The following is a 27,137-nucleotide window of genomic DNA, read 5'->3' as shown; positions in this document are numbered from 1 at the left end:
TTTAGGAGAGATACCATCAGGTTAACCATATACAGCTGTTCCCAATCACAGTCATTAAGGAAATTAGCTACTGTATACAGTATATATCAAACACAAACACATCCCTTCACATTCATCATAAACATCCTTCCTCTACCCTATCTCCACCTTGCAGCTACCCGTCGGTTAACTCTTTTATGGGCTTTTCTGAATTCCAGCCTCCTCATCCTGTGGCCAGGAGGCGGCCCATTAACCAAGCAGGTTAAGATACACACATCCTATCAAAAACTGTTACACCTGTTCTTTTTCTTTTTCCCCGTTTACAACCGTTTTTGTGCAATATATGCCAGGAACCTGTGCAATACATTTATATTTATATTGTGCAATACGACTTTTTTGTGTAGTGTTCTGGACTGTGAGTAACTCTTCGTAGTGCACTTCTCACTGTAATGTAAAATTGAGCTACAGTATATACTGTAGGCCTGCTTGCAGCTACTTGTTTGGTGCTGCTTTTCTTAGCCAGGAAACTAGTTGACAATTTCAATGAGGCCAAGCGGATTGTTTCCAGCATGTTTATCTTCTGTGCAGGTAGGCTAACCTGCATACCAGCATATATCAGTTCACCTGGAAAAGACACTGTCGCAGGGGAGATTTTTGCACTTTTCCCTTCAACATTGTCAAGACAGCGTCCTTCTGCTAGAGGTTGCCCTGAGAAACCGGAGTTCTTCTGTCTCGAGAACTGGCTACCCATTACATAGACCCATACAAGGTCCTGGAAAGGATGAAAGCTTATCTTACTGCCTCGGCCTACCCCGCTCTCTGGGTCGGCAGATACCCTAGTCCAGTTCCGGTGCCATTTCTTAAACCCACACTGGCAACGATCGACACGTATCTCTTTGGCAAACACCAACAAAGAACTGCACTGACAGTGCATTCTACACTTCCGACAGGTCCAAACCAGCATCCAGTACCTGATCCACTGGCAGGGTCACAAACCTGAGGACAGAGCATGGGTTCAAGAGGCCTTGATGCGCCTTGATTCAATCCTTCCACTCCACGTTCCCCCAGAGACCTTGCCCAACTGTTAAGGGGGGGCACTATTACACCTGGGCAGGTAGAAGCGAACAGCCCTTGATCCAGCCTTCCTTATTGGTACCCAGTCATCCAATTAACAAATTAATATTTATTCCATAGACGCCATTCTGCAAGTGCTGCAAGATTTAGCTCAGTATGGACAATCAGCTCCTTGCACATCACAGACAGCCACTGTCTTTTTTACAACTAATATAAAAGATGTTTTTCGTTTTTGAACACAGCTAGGTTAAAAGAAAATGGCTACTGCCACAAATCTTTAATCTGGTCTTATTTAGGAATGGAACTGCAGATCTATACTGGCATTGATTGTAAATCATTAAGAATAATTTAAAAATGATAACAGCTTTTTCTGTTGTATTTGAGACAGTATTTTGTGTTTTTACAGGGAGACATAAAATTGAGTATACAGTACATACATTCACACCCCTGTATCCATGTAGTTTGCAATTTACATATTTTAATGATAATTTAAGCAAATAATATTGAACAAAATTAAATGACAATATTTAGATTTTGTATCTAAACAATTACTCTGGTATTTTTATTACGCTACCTACGAATGATTAATGTTGATCTATTCATGCGCAGCCGACTTTCTCTTGTGGCAGTCAGGAGTATTTTATTTGATTTTATTTGTCTAAACATTTACTAACACAATACTTTTAATAAAGAATGTGCAACTGCCCTTTACAGTTATTTATTTGTATTTTAGTGGTTAGGCTAGCCAGCTTGCAGTGTTGGGGCACTGGGTTCAGTTCCAGACCAGGGGTACTGTCTGCAGGGAGTTTGTATGTTCCTCTGAGTTCATATCGATTTCCTCAGTGCTCTGGCTTCCTTCCACAGTCCCTGCGCTTCCCTGTGACACTGAATTTATTAAAGGGGATAGAACGTGAATGGATGGGTAGTATTACAGTTTTGTATTGATCTTTTTGCGGATAACAAATTTCATAGATAAGATGATGTTTTGACAATTTGAGATACAGTATGTCGTTTTCTGTATGTGTTCCTTTATAACCACGAACCACGAACATGCATTTGTAAGGATTTATAAGACCATTTTGCAAAGGATGTTTAATAGGTCAGAGGTCACTAAGTTATTTTTACAGGTGCACAGAAAGGGTCCTGTTTGTTTTGCACGGAAACATGGAATTTTCACTCCTCGAGTTTATTTGTAATGGAATAAATCTATTCATAATTTATTAACAATAATAAGAACTTGTTATAATTCCTCTGTGCTTTTTCAAAACACCAAAAAACCTAAAGAGCTTGTTGTCAGACAGATTCGATTTGAAAAATAAACCTTTAAATCCAATTTTGCAGCTCAATCATATAACACGTTAAATTTCACAATCCAGCCATTTATTTTTCAAATCAAAATAAAAAAGACCAGCCACGCACGCACTCAATGAATCTAGCAACCACAGTACAACACTACTGTATATCCTTCACCCGGAAAAAAAATAATTGAATCACAATAAATAAATTATTGATAAATAAACAACTGTAAAGGGAAAGGCACAAGCGTTAAATTGTCCCCAGTCTCCAGGATATTGTATTGAGCAGAAACTGGACAGCTCCGTGGCGCTGATGCTGAAAATACCCTTTACACTCCAGAGTCTGGAATATTTACCGTGTTCCTAACAATTGCCTAATAGATTCATCTTTCTACTGTTTTGTTTTTTATATAAACCTTCTACAGTTTTTTGATAGAATGTATTACCGATATGATTAATTGGTGCACGGCAATCTGATGTGCAGTGCTCACGGACTCGATGTCCTCAGTGGGATGTACTGTAAATCATGACACCCGAACAGCAGCCTCCTCACGCTGAGCTGATCAAACCGACCCCTTGGGAGACAGCGGCTCAGTTAGTTCCTACTGGCTGTGCTTCTCATTACAATAAAGCACAAGGACCTTGCGGATTGTATCGTATATAAAATGGAAAATGAAATACTGTACTTTCATTTCATTCAGATTACTTTGATTCTACAAGCTACGTCGTAATGGACGCGCACATCCTAACATCGTTAATGTTATTTCATTCGTTTCAGGTGGACGGCGATTTGTCGTGCAGGAGCCTGGGCAAATATACAATGTCTGGTTTATTCAAAAACGGCGAATTAGTCATCGGCGGTGTGTTCCCAGTTTTTGGAACACATGAGGACAGCCATACGTTGTTCAATGCTGAACCACCAACCACCAAGTGTGTTGGGTGAGTTATACAGTAATGAACATCTGCACACACGTAAAATTGTAGAGATTCATGAGAAAAATAAGTTTCCTTGAAATACTGTATGGCATAGCATTTAATATATACAGTACATCTAGAAGCTGAACATGTTCAGTAAGTTATTGTACGTTCTTCCCACTCGTGACGGGATTTAATTTCTCGCTCGGTTAAAGGGGGGCAGTGAGTGAACCGGTCAGGGATAATAAATCATAGCAAATCAGACCTAATCTGAACAGAAACACAAGATGAAATCTGGAGCCAGTGGACGTGCCTGAGCTTTGGAGCTGTGAGGTATCATCGCTGAACACGATACACCCGTGCCGCCTGTTAACCTATCGTACTGTATCTCATTACAGCTTCGACCTTCGTGTGTTTCGATGGGTGCAGATGATGGTCTTTGCCATAGAGGAAATCAACACGGACAGCAGTTTACTGCCAAACATCACACTTGGATACAAAATCCTGGACAATTGCGATTCTCCGGCTGAAACTGTGAGAGCGGGTCTAACCTTAGCCAACGGACCAGAAGTACAAGAATCTAAACCCTGTCCCTCGCCAACCCGTGCTGTGATCACCTCTAACTCCTTACACATCGCCAGAGCTATTGGTCCCTTCGGTATTCCTTTGGTAAAGCTTAATGTTATTTTTCTTTTCGTTTTAGAAGTCTTCATCTAAGACACCCAACTTACAGTACTGTTTATGTTGCACACTGATGCTTGAAGAGTTTTTGTCCTATTTTAAAGGGCATGTTTTATCAGGTTTTCATCAGTATGAGGTTTTGATAAATTATTTAAATGTTTACTTAGAGACAGCTTGCCTTTATACTATAATACTGTGCTCTTAAAAAAAATATCAGTTTGTAACTTATATTGCCCTTAGGTGAAGATTAATTATTTTTAAATGAATGGGTGAAATTACATATACAACAAGGCTGTAGTTATTTTAAGTATGAACAGGTTACTCAGAAGTGAATGAATTAATGCTTGCTTTTACTCTATGTATATTTCACAAGGTCAGCTATGCTTCAACCTGTTCCTGTCTCAGCAACAAAAGAGAGTTCCCCACATTCTCCCGCACTGTTCCCAGTGATTTTTTTCAGGCCAAAGCTTTGGCTCAGCTTGTTAAACATTTTGGATGGACGTGGATCGGAGCTATCCAAGCTGAGAATGAATATGGTATCTTTGGGATACAGTCTTTTACCAAGGAAGTTGCAAAATATGGAGTTTGCATTGCCTTCACTGAAAATATTTTAAGTACCTATTCAAAACCTGCAATACTTCAAATAGTTGAAACTATTAAAAGGACAACAGTGAAAGTCATATTAGCATTTGCCACAGAACATGACCTGTACCCTTTAATGCAGGAGATTGTCAGTCAAAACATAACTGGCATACAGTGGATCGCAAGTGAGGACTGGGTAACAGCAGCGAGACCCTCAACTGTAGAATTCTTCAGGTCTTTTGGTGGCACAATTGGGTTTGCAACTCGCAAGATGGCGATCCCACAGTTCAAAGATTTTCTCATCAATATACATCCATCTGATGATTCTGTAAACAACTTAAATAATGTATTCTGGGAAAACATCTTTGGGTGTACTTTATACTTGACAGAGGAGACCTTCAAACAAAATATCTCAGAAACCAAGTCAAAGATATGCACAGGAAAAGAGAGACTGGATGAAGTAGAAAACACTTTCTTTGATGTCTCACAACTAAGAGTGACATATAATGTACACAAAGCAGTGTATGCTGTAGCACATGCACTTCATGGCTTACTGTTTTGTGAAAAGGAAGAAAATAACACCATTAGACTGTGTGGAGATATTGCAAGAATAGATCCCTGGCAGGTGAGTAAAAGCAGATTGCAGTTCTGACCTGTGTGTGAGTGTCTATGTACAGGGTAACACAACAGTGGGACAGAAAAAAAAATGTATTACTTCAAAATTTATGTGAATTATAGTTGTGAATCAATATCTATTTATATTTTGCAGAATTTGCAGCTTTTATCATTCTGTTAAAAACAGGAGATGTAAAAATCTCTCATGAAAAATGAAATTAAAACTACTTCATTTAGCTCTAACCTTTAAAATAATCTCATGGCACTTTACAATACACAAAAGTACATTTTACAGTTATATAGAATTAAAGTTGTATAAACCTTTAAGCCTAGTGCTGTCCACTGGCAGACGTAGAGTATGTAATTGATGTAAGGAAGCCAATAACATCAGTCTTATCAAAACTAAGATGTAAAGAATTTTGTGACATTCAGTCTTTTATATTGGAAATAGAATTGGAGAGTATTGAAACAGCTACCTTGGTATCAGGCTACTTGTGGACACCGATTTGAGAAACATACTGTATGCATAAAAATGATCAGACCATGTGACTCTAGGACTTTACTGAGATGAATTACATAAAAACTATATAGCAGAGGGCCTGGTATTGAGCTGTGTGAAACAGCAGATGTAACTGCCCAAAACTCACACATAACACTACCAGTAGAAATGAAGCATTGACACTCATGAAGGTAAGATTTAAAATATTTAGTGTCAGTGCCAGACATTCCAGGCTAATTGTTCAGATGAATGACATAATTTGCTGCATCAAATGATGCACTGAGATCTATAAGAATTACAATATAGAGTGCACACAAATCTGATACCTTGAGGAGGTCATTGGCAACTTTAATAAGAGCAGTTTAATTGTTATTTAATCGTATAAAGAAAGAATGACGTAGTTCAGACTATTTACGTATTACACTAAAAAGCTTATTTATATAACAAAAGTTAGATGTAGACTGCAAAAGAAGCATAAACTAAGTTTTAGGCATTTTTTCCAACACCGTCAAGGTCACTGAACAACTAAAAAGAGTCAGTTTTGTGAACCGCTTTGGAGAAGCTGTGTACTTTGATGAGAACGGAGATCCTCCTGCTGCCTATGACATTATAAACTGGCAACTCAACAAAGGAGTGGTCAGCCATGTGACAGTGGGTCACTTTGATACATCACCAGATGGAGGCAGTCAGCTAGTGGTTGATGAGGACAATATTGTCTGGAGCACTGGGAGAGAGGTAAGCACAATTTCAGAACTTGATAGAACTTTTTTTACAGTATAGACATGAGGCAGAAACTGTGGTTTGAATCTCATTTATTACTTGAAAATAATGAAATTGAAATTAAATGATGTACATCTAATACACATCAGTTTTTCATAAATATCTTTCAAATGTAGACGTCATATTTATTAAATAATGTATTGCATATACTAATATGTAGGAGAATATACTGTATACTGTATCTCACTATCTGTTCAGGTTCCTAAAGCAGTGTGTTCTGAGAGCTGCCCCCCAGGCACAAGAAGAGCAGCCAGGAAAGGCCAGCCCATCTGCTGCTTCGATTGCATTCCTTGTGCTGATGGTACCATAGCAAACACCACAGGTATGAACTACATATTTCTAAATATGGAGTCTCACCATGCTCTGTGGGCAGCTTTTGGTGTTTATCTCCAGTTTCCAAGGATGAAGCTATGGGAAACTGTCACGCTTGCCTGTCCACAGCTCAGCGGGGCATGCTATGGTAGCACTGGTGTGGAAACCAGCCTCTGCACCACCCACCTGTAACTCAACGCCAGCTGCTATGGACATCAATTGACAGCAGACCCACATCACCTGGATATAGTTACCATCGCTCCACTCCAGGTGATTCAGAGATATTTAAGATCAGCTCTCAGTGTAACCAGAGCTCTGGTATACAGTTCAGCTCTCACCCTAGCTGTGTTTCCTATCTGTGTTCCTGCTTGTGTTTTTCCCTGGATTCTTGACCCTAGCTTCACCCTGAACTCATCTCTAGATTTGCCCCATCATGCTGAAATCTCTACCAGACTGAGAGCTGACCTAGACTATCCCTGAATCACCTGCAGTGGAATGATGGTAATTGCCTCTCTAGATGATTCAAGTCTATTGTCAACTGCACAACATGGCAACCAGCTCTCAGTGGCAGATGAGTGGAGCTGCCACACCTGCAGAGCAGCATCCAGGGTGAGCCTGGCAAATCCTACTGCCAGTTGCCACTGAAGATAATATACAACATAAATCGACAGATTTTGTAGCTTTACTACATTATGTGATTACAATGGAATCCATATTGAAAGACTTCAAAACATCTTGCAGATTTTTCTCTATTATTTTTAATAGGTATACAAATAATTGACTATGCATTGTCTGTAAACTTTGTTTTTCATATGCAGTTTGTTTCCTGCCCTTCACATATTTGTACAAATAAAATTAATGTGAAATGATTCTTTTAGTAATCTTGCTCTCCTATAAGCTCTGAATAGGCATTTTCCAATGTTCACTCTTTTCCCCTTAATTCTCTTCAGGTGCAGCTGAGTGCGTGGAATGTCCACAGGACTACTGGTCTAATGATGGAAAAGACAGCTGTATCCTCAGAGACATTGAATATCTTTCCTACTATGATGCAATGGGAATCACACTCACTACTGTGTCATTGTTTGGACTCTGCTTGACAGTAGCCACTATTTCAGTCTTCTTTTCCTTCAGAAGCACACCCATTGTAAAAGCCAACAACTCTGAGCTCAGCTCTCTCCTGCTGTTCTCTCTGCTGCTGTGTTTTCTCTGCCCTCTTACCTTCATTGGGCAGCCAACAGTCTGGTCCTGTATGTTGCGTCACACAGCCTTTGGAATCACATTTGCACTTTGTATTTCCTGTGTGTTGGGAAAAACAATAGTTGTTGTAACAGCTTTCAGAGCCACTCTTCCCAGCAACAACATGGCAAAAAACTTTGGTCCAGTTCAGCAGAGGATCATAGTTTGTTCTTGCACAGCTGTGCAGGTTGTAATCTGTGTGCTGTGGCTTAGTTTGAAACCTCCCTTCCCTGACAAAAATTTTAAACTCAGTAATGAAAAGATCATTTTAGAATGTAACACAGGATCAGAAATTGCATTTTATGCAGTACTGGGCTATATAGGCCTGCTTGCAGCTACTTGTTTGGTGCTGGCTTTCTTAGCCAGGAAACTGCCTGATAATTTCAATGAGGCCAAGCTGATTACTTTCAGCATGCTCATCTTCTGTGCAGTTTGGGTCACCTTCATACCAGCGTATGTCAGCTCACCTGGAAAATACACAGTTGCAGTCGAGATTTTTGCAATTTTGTCTTCGACGTTTAGTCTACTGATTTGTATTTTTTCTCCTAAGTGCTACTTAATTATGTTGAAGCCTGAGAAAAACACAAGAAAACATTTAATGGGGAAAGTGCCTTCCAGACGGCTGTAATTTATAAAATGACCTCTCAAACAAAATAAAACTTATTGAAATATTGCCACAATTCTTCTTGCATTATTTACATCACTATGCTGTATCTCCCCCCTGTCACAAATTATTAGTAATAGCAGATGATGGCAACCCAGACTCTTTACTGGAAGCACAGCAAAAGGCAGAAATATTATCATTGTTGGTGGTGGGGTTGACAGATACTTTCTATAAAAAATAATAATTGATTAAATTAGACTACATTTTTTGGATGGAAACATTTTCCTTCTTTTCCCTGTGAGCTGTCTGGCTTTAGTACCTTATGATACTCAACTGCCTCACATACATTACAAACATGAGTTTCTTTTCTTTCCTAGCCAGAGCCAACTCCTTTACCACAATGTCTGGCTTTTCCAGTTTCTGCTTTAGGGGTGCCACTTTTGTGAAGGTCGATTAGAATCCACACACTTTGGGGAGCACTTTGGGCTGTGAGAAAGCAGGGGTGCCCATCATAGTAGCAAGGGGTGCCCACTTTTATCAAGCTGACTGTCATGCAAGGAAAGAGCACACTCACTGACCGACTAAAGATCAGTCCAAGACAGTTATTTTTCTCAGTAAATATTGGAAAAAATATTATTTTTACAAATCTAAGTATGCCCTATGAGGTGGACAACACTGTTAACATTTTGAAGCTTCAAAATGAAAAAAAAAAATTCTGAACAATTAATGTGAATGTATGTATAAATGTTTGTTTCTCATTGAGGTTCCAGAATCTTTGTCCATTGACAGCTGTTCCCCAGGAAAAAGAAAAGCAGTGGGGAAAGACCAGACCATCTGTTGCTTTAACTGTGTCTCTTGTGATAATGGGACTTCACCTAATCCCACAGATATGTCTTGCTAAAATACTGTATGTAGAGGCCTCATTAATATATATTTATGTACAAAATACTTTTATTTGATTGTAGATTTTCAAGGTACACAATATTATAACATCTTTATCATCTTAAGATAACAGCTGTATCTATCTACAGTGTATTCCATGGTGAGTTTGAACACAGTAGTTCTATTTAGATGAAGCCTTGAATTTCAACTGTTTGTAAATAAAATGTGATTTTATGTTTCTTAATGCATTTTTGTGATTTTTTACCAGTCAGATTTTAAAAGCTATTTTAATATTAAAGCATTAAATATAGAAAAGTTTTCAGAGCCACCCTTTCCAAAAACAACATTAAAACAAATACTATAATGGGGAAATTATAACACTGAATTTTATATAAAAATGCAAAATAATCATCTCTGGTATTGAGTGTTAATTCAGAAATCCAATATCATACAATAAAGTATCTGAAATTTTGTACAATTAATATATGTAATTAACTTGTAATATTTAGTTATTTGTTCAATTTAAAACTCGTACAATATTGCTTCATTTTCACATTTACATTTTTTCACAGTTTTACATTCACAATCCTGTATTATGCCTTTTTCCATTTATATCTCTTTTTAGTAATATTTTGAACATATATCGACTATTAATAATGAAATAGTAGCCTTTTATATATGAACGGGCTTTCTGTTTGTAATTAGTTTATTACGTTTATAAGCAGCAGACTCCCTCTTGTGGGAGTCCGAAGTATTTCACTTATTTTAAGAATTCGAATAAACTAAGGCAACTGTAAAATGTAAAATCAGCCATAATTAAATGCAATATATATATATAAAGAAGAGTTAGGCTATTTTTAATAAAAAATATGAAGGAACTATAACTGCCCTATACTACTACTTGTCACAAACATACTTTAATATTTGTATAAATCTGTTAGAATTACAGTTTTGTATTTGAGCTTTAAGTGAGAACAAAGGTCACATACAGTATAAGAACACTTTGTGATATATCATTTAAGGTTTCCTATACAGTATGTGTTCCATTATAACCATGACCAATCTATAGTCTGTAAGGAGATATAATATGCTTTTGCAGAGGATGTTTGATAAAGTATAAAGTACAGATAAAGTATGTTTTACATGAGCAAAGGGTGGGTCCTGTTCGTGTTTCACGGTAACCATACTGTAGCCGTTTTTGCACCCACCATTAACATATAATTGTATTTTTCAATTGACCACAGAAAAGGTCAAAGCTGGAATATGACTGAAAACTATGGGATCAATCTATTTTATACATTTGTTGATTATAAAAGCTCGGGCTGTCTTTCAAGTTCCCCTGTATTTATTCACAACAAGACAGACGTTTTTAAAACACCAAAACCCTTAAAACGTTAGAAACGTATTAAAGTATCTTTTATATCTAATTATGAAGATCATTTATATTATACATTACGTATGTGATTGACATATTTTTAAAATCAAACCTTTACAAAAAAAACGTACAACCACTAGAGATATTACTGCTAAATAAACAATATTTAAGGGAAAGGCACAAGTGTAAAATAGTCCCCAGTCTCCAGGATATTGTATTGAGCAGAAATTGGACAGCTCCGTGGCGCTGACGCTGAAAATACCCTTTACACTCCAGAGTCTGAATACCCTGTACCTAACAGTTGTCTGATAGATGCCTCCGTTGTGTTGTTTTGTTTTTTATTTAAACCTTTCGCATTTTCTTTTGATTTTTCGATTTTTTATAATTAATTGGCACATGCTTATTTTATGCACAATGCGCACGGATTCTATTTCCTCAAATAGCCTCCTCACGCTAAACTGATCAAACCGACCCCTTGGGATACAGCGGCTCAGTTAGTTCCTACTGGCTGTGCTTCTCATTAAAATAAAGCACAAGGATCTTGCGGGTTGTATCATATATAAAATGGAAAATGAAATACTGTACTTTCATTTCATTCAGATTACTTTGATTCTACAAGCTGCGTCGTAATGGACGCGCACATCCTAACATCGTTAATGTTATTTCATTCGATTCAGGTGGACGGCGATTTGATGTGCAGGATACTGGGCAAATATACAATGTCTGGTTTATTCAAAAACGGCGAATTAGTCATCGGTGGTGTGTTCCCAGTTTTTGCCACAATTGAGGACAGCCATACGTTGTCCGATACTGAACCACCAACGAGGAAGTGTGTTGAGTGAGTTATAGAGTGTTTGTTGGACATTTCAGAGCTACTGTATACAAGAAAAATGTCCCTTTTGAACATTTTACTTTATTTATTGTTTAATATAGTATAATTGTATAATTTTGTTTTTCATTCTTATTGATGTCATACATATTCAATAATCCCTTCCATAATCTGTGAGGGTGCGAGGAAGCTAAACACTAAAATATTGCATGTTCTTCCCACTCGTGTCGGGATTTAATTTATCGCTCGGTTAAAGGGGGGGCAGTGAGTGAACCCGTCAGGGATAATAAATCATGGCAAATCAGACCTAATCTGAACAGAAACACAAGATGAAATCTGGAGCCAGTGGACGTGCCTGAGCTTTGGAGCTGTGAGGTATCATCGCTGAACACGATACACCCGTGCCGCCTGTTAACCTATCGTACTGTATCTCATTACAGCTTCGACCTTCGTGTGTTTCGATGGGTGCAGATGATGGTCTTTGCCATAGAGGAAATCAACACGGACAGCAGTTTACTGCCAAACATCACACTTGGATACAAAATCCTGGACAATTGCGATTCTCCGGCTGAAACTGTGAGAGCGGGTCTAACCTTAGCCAACGGACCAGAAGTACAAGAATCTAAACCCTGTCCCTCGCCAACCCGTGCTGTGATCACCTCTAACTCCTTACACATCGCCAGAGCTATTGGTCCCTTCGGTATTCCTTTGGTAAAGCTTAATGTTATTTTTCTTTTCGTTTTAGAAGTCTTCATCTAAGACACCCAACTTACAGTACTGTTTATGTTGCACACTGATGCTTGAAGAGTTTTTGTCCTATTTTAAAGGGCATGTTTTATCAGGTTTTCATCAGTATGAGGTTTTGATAAATTATTTAAATGTTTACTTAGAGACAGCTTGCTTTTATACTATAATACTGTGCTCTTAAAAAAAATATCAGTTTGTAACTTATATTGCCCTTAGGTGAAGATTAATTATTTTTAAATGAATAGGTGAAATTACATATACAACAAGGCTGTAGTTATTTTAAGTATGAACAGGTTACTCAGAAGTGAATGAATTAATGCTTGCTTTTACTCTATGTATATTTCACAAGGTCAGCTATGCTTCAACATGTTCTTGTCTCAGCAACAAAAGAGAGTTCCCCACATTCTCCCGCACTGTTCCCAGTGATTTTTTTCAGGCCAAAGCTTTGGCTCAGCTTGTTAAACATTTTGGATGGACGTGGATCGGAGCTATCCAAGCTGAGAATGAATATGGCATCTTTGGGATACAGTCTTTTACCAAGGAAGTTGCAAAATATGGAGTTTGCATTGCCTTCACTGAAAATATTTTAAGCACCTACTCAAGAACTGCAATACTTCAGATAGTTGAAACTATTAAAAGGACAACAGTGAAAATCATATTAGCATTTGTCTCAGAAGATGACTTATACCCTTTAATGCAGGAGATTGTCAGGCAAAACATAACTGGCATACAGTGGATCGCAAGTGAGGACTGGGTAACAGCAGAGAGACCCTCCACTGAAGAATTCTTCAGATCTTTTGGTGGTACAATTGGGTTTGCAACTCGCAAGATGGCAATTCCAGAGTTCAAAGATTTTCTTCTCAATATACGTCCATCTGTTGATTCTGCAGAATACACCTTAAATAATGTATTCTGGGAAAACATCTTTGGGTGTACTTTATATTTTACAGAGGAGACCTTCAAATTAAATATTTCAGAAACCAGGTCAAAGATATGCACAGGAAAAGAGAGATTGGATCAAAGAGAACACACTTTCTTCAACGTCTCGCAGCTAAGAGTGACATATAATGTACACAAAGCAGTGTATGCTGTAGCACATGCACTTCATGACTTACTGTTTTGTGAAAAGGAAGAAAATAACACCATTAGACTGTGTGGAGATATTGCAAGAATTGAGCCCTGGCAGGTGAGTAAAAGCAGATTGCAGGTCTGATCTCTGTGTGAGTGTCTATGTACAGGGTAACACAACAGTGGGACTGAAAGAAAAATGTAGAAGTCTAATATCTGTGGAACAAGGTGCTGTGTGTATGTTTCAGATTCTGAGGCTTTTATCATGATTTTAAAAAATAAAGTAAAGAATAATTGAAAATACAAATAATCCTTATTTATCACCAGTACAAATAATCTCCAAACCACTTACAATACATAAAATAGTACATTTGGGAATGAAATAAATTTAAGTTGGATCAAACCTTAAATACAGTGCTGTTCACTGGCAGGGACAAGCAAATATGTGAGGAAGCAAATATAATTTTCTTGTCAAAATTAAGATGCATAGAATTATGTGACATTCAAATGTTCACATCAGAAAGGCAGACTGAAAGTGTTCAAACAGCTGCTTTGGTATTAGGTTAAGTGTGCACATAGATTTGACTCTCATCTGAATAGAAATGATCTGACCAAATAAATGAATACCTAACAGCAGAGGGCCTAGTAAACACCACGTGAGCTCATGCACAAAATCACCCGTAGAAATGAAGTGCTGACATTCAGAAAGGTAAGATTAAAAATGTTAAGCTTAGTGTCAATTACAAAAAAAAAATCCCCTACTAAAGAAGGATGCCAATATTTGCTGCATCGTAGGACACACTGAGATCTATGAAAATGACATCATATAGTGCATATGAATAAACTACCCTGAGGAGATCATTGGCCTCTTTAACAAAAACAACTTCATTGCTATTGAGCTGTCTTTAGACAGAGTGAAAGAGTTCAGACTGTTTATTTGCAGTGATGTGGCTGTGTTATTGCACTGCATATTATTCTGAAATATTCACAAGAGAAGTTAGATATACTAGGCTGCAATAAACTTAGTTTTAGGTATTTTTCCAACACTGTTAAGGTCACTGAACATATAAAAAGAGTCAATTTTGTGAACCGTTTTGGAGAAGCTGTGTACTTCGATGAGAACGGAGATCCTCCTGCTGCCTATGACATTATAAACTGGCAACTCAACAAAGGAGTGGTCAGCCATGTGACAGTGGGTCACTTTGATACATCACCAGATGGAGGCAGTCAGCTAGTGATTGATGAGGACAGTATTGTCTGGAGCACTGGGAGAGAGGTAAGCACAATTTCAGATCTTGATACAATATTTAAAAGTTGTGGTCTGTATCTCAATTATTCCTTGAAAACTACGAAAATGAAATTAAACAATGCGTATTTAAAACTTCTTAGTTCTTTAGAAATGCCTTACAATTGTAGAAGTAATATTTATTAAATAAGGTAATTTATATAGTAATCTTTTACCTTAAGTATATCCAAATTTTCTCTCTTCAGGTTCCAGCAGGAGTGTGTTCTGAGAGCTGCCCCCCAGGCACAAGAAGAGCAGCCAGGAAAGGCCAGCCCATCTGCTGCTTCGATTGCATTCCTTGTGCTGATGGTACCATAGCAAACACCACAGGTATGAGCTATACAGTAGGAAGAATATATCCCACATTTCCGATTTTCTTTTAATTATTTGGAATTATATGGTGAAACATCCATCCATTTTCTAGCCACGTCCTCCCATTCAAGGTCCCAGGGGACCCACAGCCTATCCCAGCAAGCAACAGGTGCAAGGCAGGCTACACCCTGGATGAGATGCCAGACTTTTGCAGGCAGACACACTGAAACAGACACACACAAACCCACACTTAGGGCCAATTTTCTCAGAAGGACTCACTCATACCTCGGGCCAGTTTTACCAGTATGTTTTTGGACTGTGGGAGCATCTACAGCAAATACATGCAAACACAGGGAGAACACGCCAACTCTCCAGGGGTAGCGGCCCAGGTCCAGGACTGACCCCAAGGACCCAGTGCAGCAAGGCAGCTATGCTATCCACTGCACTACCACTACCCTGTGGTAAAGCAGCTTCTTTCAAAATGTGTTAATCACAAGCTTGGCATGCAGTGTGTCCCTGTTTCCCTGGCTATAGACATGAAGCTCAAGTAGACAGACATTTGAACAATAGAAGATGCCTTATGCTAATACTGTAGGTCACTGTAGTGAGATTTCTAGTGCAACAACAGCCCTTGCAGCAGTGCCTCCTATTTATAGGCCCTGCTGTGAGTGACGGTAAAGATGATACAAGTGGTGTCTTTTGGCGGGAAACAAGACTTCCATCACTAGAGGCAATGGCTGTCTCTTTACTTTTTAAAAGAAGAGCCCATGGAATAAAAGCCAAGCAAAAGCAGAATGCGGATTCTAGGGCACTTACTAGACCAAAAAAAAAATCCCAAATCACACCCATGATGACAACTTTGCAATGCTTACAAACAAAATACAGAATGAATTTAAGACACAAAGCACTTACTGGAATGACTGGAGAATATATCACAGAGATGCTGTCCTCTGTGAACCTCCCCTTGTTTTGCCTTTGCATTCCAAGGGTGGCATTGTAGGATTGTACAGTAGGTAAACTGGCAAACATCATCCTAGGCACTTGCTACCTTATACAAATAATATTAAAACACAAAAACTGCCAGACCAGATTGTCTTTTTACATTATTTGATTACAATGGAATTCACATTGAAAATCATCTTGCAGATTTGTCTCTATTATTGTTATGAGGTACGGATAATGAAATATTAGTTTATACATTGTCTGTAAATATTATAGTACTGCAGTTGTGTTCTTGTCCTTCAAATGTTTTTAAATACAAATAAAGTTAAGTCATTCTTTTAGTAATCTTGCTCTCCTATAAGCTCTGAATAGGCCTTTTCCAATGTTCACTCTTTTCCCCTCAATTCTCTTCAGGTGCAGCTGAGTGCGTGGAATGTCCACAGGACTACTGGTCTAATGATGGAAAAGACAGCTGCATCCTCAAAGACATTGAATATCTTTCCTACTATGATGCAATGGGAATCACACTCACTACTGTGTCATTGTTTGGACTCTGCTTGACAGTAGCCACTATTTCAGTCTTCTTTTCCTTCAGAAGCACACCCATTGTAAAAGCCAACAACTCTGAGCTCAGCTCTCTCCTGCTGTTCTCTCTGCTGCTGTGCTTTCTCTGCCCTCTTACCTTCATTGGGCAGCCAACAGCCTGGTCCTGTATGTTGCGTCACACAGCTTTTGGAATCACATTTGCACTTTGTATTTCCTGTGTGTTGGGAAAAACAATAGTTGTTGTAACAGCTTTCAGAGCCACTCTTCCCAACGACAACATGGCAAAAAACTTTGGGCCAGTTCAGCAGAGGATCATAGTTTGTTCTTGCACAGCTGTGCAGGTTGTAATCTGTGTGCTGTGGCTTAGTTTAAAACCTCCCTTCCCTCACAAAAATTTTAAACTCAGTAATGAAAAGATCATTTTAGAATGTAACACAGGATCAGATATTGCATTTTATGCAGTACTGGGCTATATAGGCCTGCTTGCAGCTACTTGTTTGGTGCTGGCTTTCTTAGCCAGGAAACTGCCTGATAATTTCAATGAGGCCAAGCTGATTACTTTCAGCATGCTCATCTTCTGTGCAGTTTGGGTCACCTTCATCCCAGCGTATGTCAGCTCACCTGGAAAATACACAGTTGCAGTCGAGATTTTTGCTATTTTGTCATCAACATTTGGCCTGCTGTTTTGTATTTTTGCTCCTAAGTGTTACATAATCTTGCTTAAACCAGAGAAAAACACAAGAAAAAATATCATGGGGAAAATGTCTTCCAGAAAACTGTAATGAATAAAAACAACCTCTCAGCTCACCTGGAAAATACACAGTTGCAGTAGAGATTTTTGCAATTTTGTCTTCGACATTTGGTTTGCTTCTTTGTATATTTGCTCATAAATGTTATATTATTTTACTGAAGCCTGAGAAAAACACCAGAAAACATATAATGGGTAACTGCCTTCCAAAAGACTTTGAATGACATATTACAGAATCCTTATTAAGATATAAGCTTTCTCTTCCACATTCAATGAAAGTAAAAAACAACCAGTCTTTATAAAAGTAATTACTCTTAACCTGGGAAACTGAGACCAGCTTTTCTGTCTCAATTAATTATGTTGATTAAACATGGATAACTTTCGTTTTCCTGTACTGATATTTAATAAAACTTCTAGACTAGAACAATGTTAGATTTTTTCAGAAATAGTTTAGTAAACATAAAAAAATCCCCTTTTTCAATTATTTTGTTTTCCATTGTATTTAATTGTTCCTCAAATCTGTATTTTTAGAAAACTGGTTTAAGCGTCCGCTCACTGGATTTTGCTATTACGGGACACAGGTCATGTTAAGTGGGGCTGTGCCTGACCCGGCTGCTCACTGAGGATTGTCGAGTCAATGTGGATGGGGGACCTTTATTGAGATGATTAAACTAAACGGGTTTTCGGGTTACAGTGGCAGAGGTGTGTGATAGCCGTCACTCTAAATAACTGAGATAAATAAATAGAAAAAGCATACCGGGAGGAGACGGTTAGTTTCGGCGCTTTCGTGCACCTGTGCTAATTCTAAACTTAAGAGTGTGGCTTATATAAAAAAAAAACAAGATAAGGTATTAATATGAATAGTAACGAATGAACTAAACATAATACATAAAATTACATCTTCCAACGCAAAGTGTTTGTATTTGTAACTGAAACAAAAAGTTAACACGCACAAATCAAACTGCGCCGTTACAGAAGGACGGGACTTTTGCACATTTTTCCTAACATTAAAGAAACTCTGAAACATCGCATACTGTACGGTACAAGGAATGTGAGTAGCACGGCGCACTTCCATATTATTACAACAAATCAAATGTTATTTACGCCGAATCAAACCTGACCGACCTGTAAATAAATAAACGTCGAGAGGAGGCGGTTAGTTTCAGGGTCTCGAGAGACTTTGTAACCGCTGCCCTGCTCGCGCTCCTCACTGAGAGCTTCCGGTCTCGAGCCGCCCTGTACTGGATGAACAGGAGGACGGAAGAGGTGACGGCCATGGCTTATTTACTGTACCTGCCCCCTTGCGCAGGAGCGAGAAAAAATAATATTCAGAGCTCCCCCTGTTCAGGGGGTCTGGCCGCACTGTGTCATGTGCCTTTGTCTTCTTTCCTGGTGCAATAATAAAGAGAAACACAGGCGATGTCTGTATGTTTTGTGCTCAGTTTTATAGCCTTCAGGCCTCACAGGCCACACTACTGCAGTTCACAATGCAGTATATTTCCGCAAACAGCATCATGCACATTGACAAGGACAACATACCTGCAGTATACTGTATATTTGTAATGGTTAGTGTGGCTAAGGATCTGCGCCTGTGGCTGGAAGGTTGCTGGTTCATATCCCACAGCTGGCAGAGGAATCCTACTCCGTTGGGCCCCTGAGCAAGGCCCTGAACCCCAACTGCTCCAGGGGTGCCGTATAATAGCTGATCCTCTGCTCTGACCCCAAGCTTCTCTCTTCCGGTCTGTGTGCATGTGTGTCTCATGTAGAGCAAGCTGGGGTCTGTGAAAGGACAAATTCCTAATCCAAGAAATTGTATATGGCCAATAAAGTGATCTGAACATCTGAACACTAGTTGAGGTTCGTGTTGAGCTCCCAAGCTTGGAAGACTAGTAAGGGATAGTAAGAATCTTTATTTTGTTTCTTCCCACATGTCAGTCCGGTTGTAGAATAACGTCACAAAGAAACTTTAAATTCATCGGGTACAGTGGGAGCAGACGCACATAATCAATACAGTATGTGATAAAAAAAGAGGTCTTCAAAGTATTGTCAGAATGCAACCTACAGCCTATATAAACAAACATCACCTGCTCAAAAACTGGCTATATAACTCCAGACTGGAAGGTGGCATTTTAGTTCCAATATGCTAAAAATACCTCAGTGTAATGGACATAAAACCAGAAGTCTGCATCACACTTTACTCCATACTGCGCAGGCATCATCGTCATCCTGCAGTTCAGACTTCAGATTGCTGCTTTTCAAAAACCGGTGAGCCCCTTTAAATCCAAACCCCTACATATCATCTTGAGGAAAATAAAATGAAAACACGAAATGAAAATGAAATTAACACCCTTGTGCATATCTGTAGACATCTGTGATCACCATCATGTTCTGTCATTTTACATTGACTTTGTTGTTAAAGGATCTAGGCAGTAAGCCCCATTTTTTCCAGTGATTCTCCATGCAAAACTTTTATAAATATATAAAACCTATATAGCAAAAACGTCTATAGTGCTTTTCTGCACACTCTACTCCAAGCTTTTGACGTGGACACTATCCTGTAAAAAGGATCATTCGGATAAGAAGTAAAACCGAGGTGTTTCCCCGGCGCCCTGGCCAAATTAGCCATTGGCCTTTACCCATCATGGCCTGTAAAGCCTTTCACAGACGAACACGTTAAATAACAGATTAGTATCTGACGGCTGATGCTGTTATTTGTCATTCCCACGGAAAACTACAGTGTTATTAGGCCCCACTAGTTAATTAAGAAGCAAAACGGCTCCAGTAAAGGTTCATCGGTCTATTTCCGTGCAACTTTAAAAATCTTGATCTGCCTTAAAGCGGTGCGAAGCGGCCTGATGTTACTCTTTTATTGAGCAGCGAACAACGTTAGCCCCAGCTCCAGTTTTCTGGTGTCAGACGCCCTCTTGCGGACAGGTTTTTTTTTTAATTCCCTGGTTATGTTTCAGTTCTTAACCGAATATATAAACCGAATAGGTCAACTGAATACATATTTGTACACTTAAGTGTAACAGTAAATGTAATATTTACATAAATAAATTCCTTTAGCGACAAACCCAAACATCGCGCAGGTTATTACCAGCGTTGAGAATGAGCTACTGTATAAATTATTCCTGAACCACAGGGCAGCTGTTGCCATTACAATGCGTTACAGTTACCTTTGTAGCGTGTCATGTGACCATTCCAGATGTGCCAGAGGAATGAACGTGTCGGCTATAAAAATGGAACCCGAGTTCGGTGCTAGGATTGTCCATTTTCACGCACACAATGGGTGTAAGGTTTGGGCTGCTATCCATCTGTTTCATGCAGATCAGTTTGTCTGAATCCGCCTGCAAGCTTCAAGGGCTTTTTACTTCTCCGGCGTTGTCACAGGATGGGGATATTATAATCGGGGGTGTTTTTACTCTTCACTACAAAGGCGCAGTTCCTGTACTCTCTTACGACAGAGTTCCTAAAACCCCTGGATGCGTGAGGTAGGTTTTAAAGATCTACATCACATGGCATTGGCACGAATCAGAAAATATTCAGGAAATGTATTAATCGCTACGAATACAGATCTCTTAATAAGCAGTGTTTTCGCTAACTCTCAAAAACTGGACAGTACATTAAAGTATCTTGAATTTTTTTAAGTCAAATATAATAACACTTAAAAATTAGAGTATATCTGTATATAAACACAGACCTTAAGATGCTGTTATTTGTCATTCCCACGGAAAACTACAGTGTTATTAGGCCCCACTAGTTAATTAAGAAGCAAAACGGCTCCAGTAAAGGTTCATCGGTCTATTTCCGTGCAACTTTAAAAATCTTGATCTGCCTTAAAGCGGTGCGAAGCGGCCTGATGTTACTCTTTTATTGAGCAGCGAACAACGTTAGCCCCAGCTCCAGTTTTCTGGTGTCAGACGCCCTCTTGCGGACAGGTTTTTTTTTTAATTCCCTGGTTATGTTTCAGTTCTTAACCGAATATATAAACCGAATAGGTCAACTGAATACATATTTGTACACTTAAGTGTAACAGTAAATGTAATATTTACATAAATAAATTCCTTTAGCGACAAACCCAAACATCGCGCAGGTTATTACCAGCGTTGAGAATGAGCTACTGTATAAATTATTCCTGAACCACAGGGCAGCTGTTGCCATTACAATGCGTTACAGTTACCTTTGTAGCGTGTCATGTGACCATTCCAGATGTGCCAGAGGAATGAACGTGTCGGCTATAAAAATGGAACCCGAGTTCGGTGCTAGGATTGTCCATTTTCACGCACACAATGGGTGTAAGGTTTGGGCTGCTATCCATCTGTTTCATGCAGATCAGTTTGTCTGAATCCGCCTGCAAGCTTCAAGGGCTTTTTACTTCTCCGGCGTTGTCACAGGATGGGGATATTATAATCGGGGGTGTTTTTACTCTTCACTACAAAGGCGCAGTTCCTGAACTCTCTTACGACAGAGTTCCTAAAACCCCTGGATGCGTGAGGTAGGTTTTAAAGATCTACATCACATGGCAGTGGCACGAATCAGAAAATATTCAGGAAATGTATTAATCGCTACGAATACAGATCTCTTAATAAGCAGTGTTTTCGCTAACTCTCAAAAACTGGACAGTACATTAAAGTATCTTGATTTTTTTAAGTCAAATATAATAACACTTAAAAATTAGAGTATATCTGTATATAAACACAGACCTTAAGATTAGTAAACAGTGCAGTATGTCTTCCAAACCCGTGTTAATTTCTGCCTGCGTGCTGTTTTTTCTAGTTTTATGAAGCATTATGTCAGATATGTGATAGAAGTGTTTGTAAAAGGCCATTCTCGTTACCAAAACACAGCTGTTATCCAGTCGTGCGAGATGGTTTTGTGTGTGAAAACCCTCACTAAAATAACCTGAAGGTTTCCACCGGAGTGCCCCGATTCTCTAAAACAATTGAGCTGTTTTTGTCTTAAACGGTCATTTCATTTTATGTATCTTTTTTTTTCTTTTTTTTTATGCATTCCCCCGCCCCCGAAGTTTCTTTCTGAGGGCTTTTCGCTGGGCACAAGGCATGCTTTTCGCGATCGAAGAGATCAATCGGGACAGCACCCTGCTGCCCAACGTGACGCTGGGCTACAGGATCCTGGACTCGTGCAGCAACCCCCCTGGAGCCCTGAGAGCGGCGCTCACCGCCCTCAACGGCCGCGACCCGTTCATTTCCGACTGGAGGTGCGCCGGAGGCTCTCCGGTGGCCGCAGTCATCGGCTGCTCGGGGTCCACACAGTCTATTACCATAGCGCGGCTCCTGGGCTCGTTTGGGATTCCTCAGGTGAGAAGCCCGTGAATCGAGGAGACTCGACTACAGCTGCGGCCGATACAGGCTGACACGTACGAGCCCGTAGAAAAAAGACAAATGGGTGGATAGGAAATACACTTTTGACTTTGAATTGAGTCCTTGATCATACAGTATATTTAAAAAAAGAACAGCTACTTCTCCTTCCTCGTATCTTTTTTTTTAATAGAAACATCATTGTAAAAAACAATATTTAAATAACGTTGCATGTTCCGTGTACAGTGGGAAACAAGTTTTCCTTTTCGTTATCATGGGTGCAATGCAATTCAATCGCTCAGCTAATCTGCCTTTTTCTATCCGTCTATGATGGGATAAGTGAAAAATAGCGCTGGAAAGCCTCTAGAAAACTGAAACACCTAAAGCTATTTGACGCTGTTTGTAAAAGGTCATTTGATTTTGCTTGTATGTATTGTTCAGGGTCCGTCAGTATGACATTCTGTAGTCGTTTGACTAGTGAAAAAACTTATGAATTGCTTTGAAAACCTTTCATTCCACGCAATTTGCCATCTTGACCTATCCCCGTCTTTCATTTCAATTCCAAATATTCTTCAAGAGTAAAGATTTATAGATCATTTCTGACCTCATATGAGCAAATGTAATGATAACAAAACTCGATGCCCCTATGAATTGCTTTGCTGATGTTGACTCTGAAATATTTTATACAGTTATTTGGTTATGTCTTATATTCTTAACTACGATAAATATTAATAACTACAAATGCCCCATTCTAACCAAAAATGTACAAAACTCCTTTTCTTATGCGCACTTCACAGATAAGTTATTTCTCCTCCTGTGCATGTCTAAGCAACAAGCACGAATACCCCACGTTTTTCCGAACAATTCCCAGTGATTATTTCCAGGTGAAAGCTTGGGTTAAAGTCGTGAAGCACTTTGGATGGACTTGGCTGGGGGCTTTTGGATCCGATGATGCCTATGGCCAGTATGGAATTCAGTCCTTCCTGAAGGAAGTGGAAGATATCAACTCCTGCGTGGCTTTTGCTGAATATTTTCCTGCTGTTTACACCAAGGAAAAAATATTGAGACACGTAGATCTTATTAAAGAGACGCAGGTAAAGGTCATCCTGGTGTTTGCTACAGAAATAGACATGTACATGCTGGTTAACGAGCTGGTTGAACAAAATGTCACTGGAATCGTCTGGCTGGCCAGCGAAAGCTGGTCTACGGCAGGTCTACTCTCCACTAAGGAGAAGTTCGGGGTCCTCGGAGGTTTGTTGGGATTGGGAATCCAAAGAGCGAATCTTGAGGGCTTTAAAGAGTTCCTTGTGAGGATTCACCCCTCGCAGCAACCTGGAAATGTGTACGTCAAGGAATTCTGGGAAAAAACCTTCGATTGTTCATATGAAACTCCCAATGTGACAGAAAATTCAGATTCTCAGTTCCCAGTCAGGAAATGCACTGGCTTAGAAGATTTACGATCAGTTGAAAATATTTACACAGATGTCACCCAGCTACGTGTCACATACAACACCTATAAAGGAGTCTATGCTGTTGCTCACGCGCTTCATAACATGATGTTTTGTGAAACTGGATTGCACAACCAGACCTGCTCTGGCATACGGGATATCAATCCTTGGGAGGTATGTATCTTAAAACGTATCTTTGCTTTTAGTCTGTTAAACAGTCAAAGTATGAAAGTAGACAGAAATATGCTTTTAATTACAGTCAACGAAGAAACCGAGATTCAGGAATCCACTGATCATTAACTTTCTTTTCTTAATTGCATGGTCTCGAAATTTAAGTCCAGTAAATGTAAGAAGTAACAGGCTTTCTGTGTTAAATGTTTGAGTTGAAATGTTCTGAATTGTATCATCAAAGTAGCTCTGCATGTTTTTCTCCTACAGGTAACACAGACCTTAAAACAGGTCAAATTCAAAACGCCCACTGGAGAGGAGGTCCAGTTTGATCAAAATGGGGATCCTCTTCCCTCCTATGATATAATCAACTGGCAGCTGGACCAGCATGGCAGGGTGCAGTATGTAGATATAGGTTACTATGATGGCTCTGCCCCAGAAGGACAAGAACTTGTGATAAACAAAGACGCTATCATCTGGAATGGAGGCCAGAAAAAAGTAAGACTGATGCTCCAGTCATATCAGAAGTCTTAAATGCACTCTTAAGACTCTTGAAAAGCAGTTGCCAGACCATTATAGTATTTCTTTGTTATAATAAAACAACATTTAAACAAGTCTCTTGAAAGAATGAAACTTGGAAGAAGGAAAAAAAGAAAGTTGCTGCAGTTGGAAAATGAATTTCCAGCTGCAGCAACAACACTAGAAATATTCAACATGCTCAGCTCTTGAAATCTACCTGTCAGCATGTGTGAGTGTAAGTGCTTGCAGGTGTAGCAGTAATCTCGGAAGCCACCACTGTAGCTGATCCAGTAAATATAGCTTGTAAGTGGTTTAGGAGAAACTAGTTTAATCGACACGAGGGATACTTGTGACAGTCCAGGAAATGGCTTTTTTAAAGTGGGTTGGCTTACGCACCTGCAAATGCAGCAGAGCTGCCTGAGCTGAGCTGAGCCGAGCCGAGCTGAGCCAGTTACAGTGAAATCCAGACCTCATCACACAAGCCTAATGGCACACTATCCCAAAACTGGCAGTAACCTCTTCCTAATACGTCAAAAATAATGTGAAATAACAATGGCAGAACAACCATACAGCTTCCGTTGCTATGCTGTATTTTTCCAGGTTATAAAGTCTGTTTGCAGTGAAAGTTGCCCCCCAGGGTCGAGAAAAGCGTCTCGAGAAGGACAGCCTATCTGCTGCTTTGACTGCATACCTTGTGCCCAAGGTGAAATCAGCAACCAGACCGGTAGGGATGCGAGTTAAACGTGCTAATGAACATTTTAAGCGAATGAGGAAAGACTGGGTTGAGAATTATTTGTTGTCACAGAACGCCAATTATTGTCACGGATTTGTAAGCAACCTCAGTTTAAACAAATGATTTGTTTTTGGTGTTTTCCAATAGATTCCATTGATTGCATAAAATGCCCGTGGGACTACTGGCCAAATTCCAAGAAGACTGCTTGTTTTCCAAAACAAATGGAGTTTCTTTCTTTCGGAGAGATCATGGGGAGCGCACTGACTGCCTTGGGGATTTTTGGAGCGTGTCTGACATTATTTGTCACAGCGGTTTTCTTTCGTTTCAGAAGCACGCCAGTTGTCCGGGCTAATAACTCTGAAATCAGCTTCCTCCTCCTGGTGGCATTAGTGTTCTGCTTCCTCTGTCCCCTGCTGTTTGTGGGAGAGCCTTCCCCATGGTCCTGCATGGTGAAGCACGCTGCCTTTGGCATCATATTTGTTCTGTGCGTCGCCTGTGTTCTGGGCAAAACATTCGTCGTCTTGATGGCGTTTAGATCAACCCTTCCTGGCAGCAACACCATGAAGTGGTTTGGCCCAGTGCAGCAAAGGTTCACCATCCTGCTCTTTGCATCCATTCAGATAATGATTTGTGCTCTTTGGCTTGGCATTTCTCCCCCGTTTCCACAGAAAAACGCAAGCCTTTTTAACGATAAGATTATTCTGGAATGCAATTTAGGATCTGTCACGGCGTTCTGTTGTGTTTTAGGGTATATTGGCATCTTGGCTGTAATGTGTTTCATTTTTGCCTTCCTAGCGAGAAAGCTGCCGGACAGCTTTAACGAGGCAAAATATATAACTTTCAGTATGTTGATATTCTGTGCAGTGTGGATCGCATTTATACCTGCTTATGTCAGCTCTCCGGGGAAGTATACGGTTGCAGTTGAAATCTTTGCCATCCTCTCCTCCAGTTTTGCAGTGCTACTGTGCATCTTTGCTCCGAAATGTTACATTATATTGCTGAAGCCAGAGAAAAATACTAAAAGGAACATCATGGGCAGGTCAAACATCAAAAGAAATTAACCTAAAAGTATTATTCTATTGTTTAAAAGTGTACTTAAAACTATTTGCAAGATTTGAAATATAATAAAAGTATATAGACATATTTTTGGAATGTTTTATTCTGTCAATACGTCTGTCAAAAAGTACTGTGTGCACTGTAGAACGGCATGTGGGGTCTATTTATTGCATAGTTCTTATTCCAGCAGATGTTCTTCTTTCCTTGAATTGCTACTGTACTTAAAACATCTCATTGTTCCAAACCTTGCAGAAGCTCTACTAAGAAAGGAGGTCTTTGTGTTCATTTGGTTGCTGGTGGCTTATGATCTGAGGATTTGATCCAGCTGTTTCCTGTGTTCTCTGGTTCTCTGTCAGCTTGCTACAGCCACAGGGCTGGGAAATCTGTCTCAGACAACGACTGTGGCAAGACGTTCCATCGTTAGCTTTGTTGCAGGCCATCAGGCATGCAAGCAGTGAGTGTAAAGCAGTTTTGTCACAGTGACCTCTATTGGATAGAGCCTCTCTGCAAGTGTACTTGTACTTTAATACTTTCTTTATTATCTAATGAACTGATTATGATTTTATTTTGTAGTACAGGATAGAGTCTA

At 39.5% G+C, this 27,137-nt stretch overlaps 3 protein-coding genes and 1 long non-coding RNA gene across 4 annotated transcripts; 3 read left to right on the top strand and 1 right to left on the bottom strand.

Moving 5' to 3' along the window:
- The first annotated feature begins 2,758 nt into the window (after positions 1-2,758).
- On the top strand, positions 2,759-9,639 carry LOC138242217 (extracellular calcium-sensing receptor-like). Its single transcript, XM_069197666.1, has 6 exons — positions 2,759-3,287; positions 3,662-3,932; positions 4,318-5,151; positions 6,154-6,375; positions 6,619-6,742; positions 7,683-9,639. Exons 1-6 carry the CDS (start codon positions 3,079-3,081, stop codon positions 8,594-8,596), a joined length of 2,574 nt encoding a protein of 857 aa, XP_069053767.1. The 5' UTR covers positions 2,759-3,078; the 3' UTR covers positions 8,597-9,639.
- A 1,421-nt stretch (positions 9,640-11,060) lies between these two features.
- LOC138242211 (extracellular calcium-sensing receptor-like) lies at positions 11,061-17,476 on the top strand. The gene is made up of 6 exons (XM_069197648.1): positions 11,061-11,667; positions 12,099-12,369; positions 12,755-13,591; positions 14,528-14,749; positions 14,965-15,088; positions 16,427-17,476. Exons 1-6 carry the CDS (start codon positions 11,459-11,461, stop codon positions 17,338-17,340), a joined length of 2,577 nt encoding a protein of 858 aa, XP_069053749.1. The 5' UTR covers positions 11,061-11,458; the 3' UTR covers positions 17,341-17,476.
- On the bottom strand, positions 13,066-18,489 carry LOC138242212 (uncharacterized). The gene is made up of 5 exons (XR_011191469.1): positions 18,432-18,489; positions 17,367-17,471; positions 16,695-16,772; positions 14,935-15,293; positions 13,066-13,289 (listed from the first exon to the last, which is right to left on the bottom strand). It is a non-coding gene; the product is annotated as an uncharacterized lncRNA (long non-coding RNA).
- Positions 18,490-21,482: 2,993 nt separating this feature from the next.
- LOC102687583 (extracellular calcium-sensing receptor-like) lies at positions 21,483-26,617 on the top strand. The gene is made up of 6 exons (XM_015360789.2): positions 21,483-21,801; positions 22,333-22,624; positions 23,422-24,246; positions 24,511-24,738; positions 25,360-25,483; positions 25,640-26,617. The coding sequence occupies exons 1-6, from the start codon at positions 21,596-21,598 to the stop codon at positions 26,551-26,553; spliced, it is 2,589 nt and encodes an 862-aa protein (XP_015216275.2). The 5' UTR covers positions 21,483-21,595; the 3' UTR covers positions 26,554-26,617.
- Positions 26,618-27,137: the final 520 nt, after the last annotated feature.

Source organism: Lepisosteus oculatus, chromosome 13 (genome assembly GCF_040954835.1).
Source record: "Lepisosteus oculatus isolate fLepOcu1 chromosome 13, fLepOcu1.hap2, whole genome shotgun sequence".
Taxonomy (NCBI): Eukaryota; Metazoa; Chordata; class Actinopteri; order Semionotiformes; family Lepisosteidae; genus Lepisosteus; species Lepisosteus oculatus.
Note: the sequence above shows the minus strand (reverse complement) of the source record. Positions and strands in the feature narration are given on the sequence as shown.

What these genes read in the sequence shown, in the direction of transcription:
- LOC102687583 (XM_015360789.2), top strand. Translation starts at nt 21,596, where the DNA reads ATGGGTGTAAGGTTTGGGCTGCTATCCATCTGTTTCATGCAGATCAGT. An exon ending in GGGATATCAATCCTTGGGAG is followed by an intron (nt 24,247 to 24,510) that starts GTATGTATCTTA and finishes TTTCTCCTACAG; the next exon opens with GTAACACAGACCTTAAAACA. An exon ending in TGAAATCAGCAACCAGACCG is followed by an intron (nt 25,484 to 25,639) that starts GTAGGGATGCGA and finishes GTTTTCCAATAG; the next exon opens with ATTCCATTGATTGCATAAAA.
- LOC138242217 (XM_069197666.1), top strand. Translation starts at nt 3,079, where the DNA reads ATGGACGCGCACATCCTAACATCGTTAATGTTATTTCATTCGTTTCAG. An exon ending in CAAGAATAGATCCCTGGCAG is followed by an intron (nt 5,152 to 6,153) that starts GTGAGTAAAAGC and finishes AACACCGTCAAG; the next exon opens with GTCACTGAACAACTAAAAAG. An exon ending in TACCATAGCAAACACCACAG is followed by an intron (nt 6,743 to 7,682) that starts GTATGAACTACA and finishes AATTCTCTTCAG; the next exon opens with GTGCAGCTGAGTGCGTGGAA.
- LOC138242211 (XM_069197648.1), top strand. Translation starts at nt 11,459, where the DNA reads ATGGACGCGCACATCCTAACATCGTTAATGTTATTTCATTCGATTCAG. An exon ending in GTCCCTTCGGTATTCCTTTG is followed by an intron (nt 12,370 to 12,754) that starts GTAAAGCTTAAT and finishes ATATTTCACAAG; the next exon opens with GTCAGCTATGCTTCAACATG. An exon ending in CAAGAATTGAGCCCTGGCAG is followed by an intron (nt 13,592 to 14,527) that starts GTGAGTAAAAGC and finishes AACACTGTTAAG; the next exon opens with GTCACTGAACATATAAAAAG.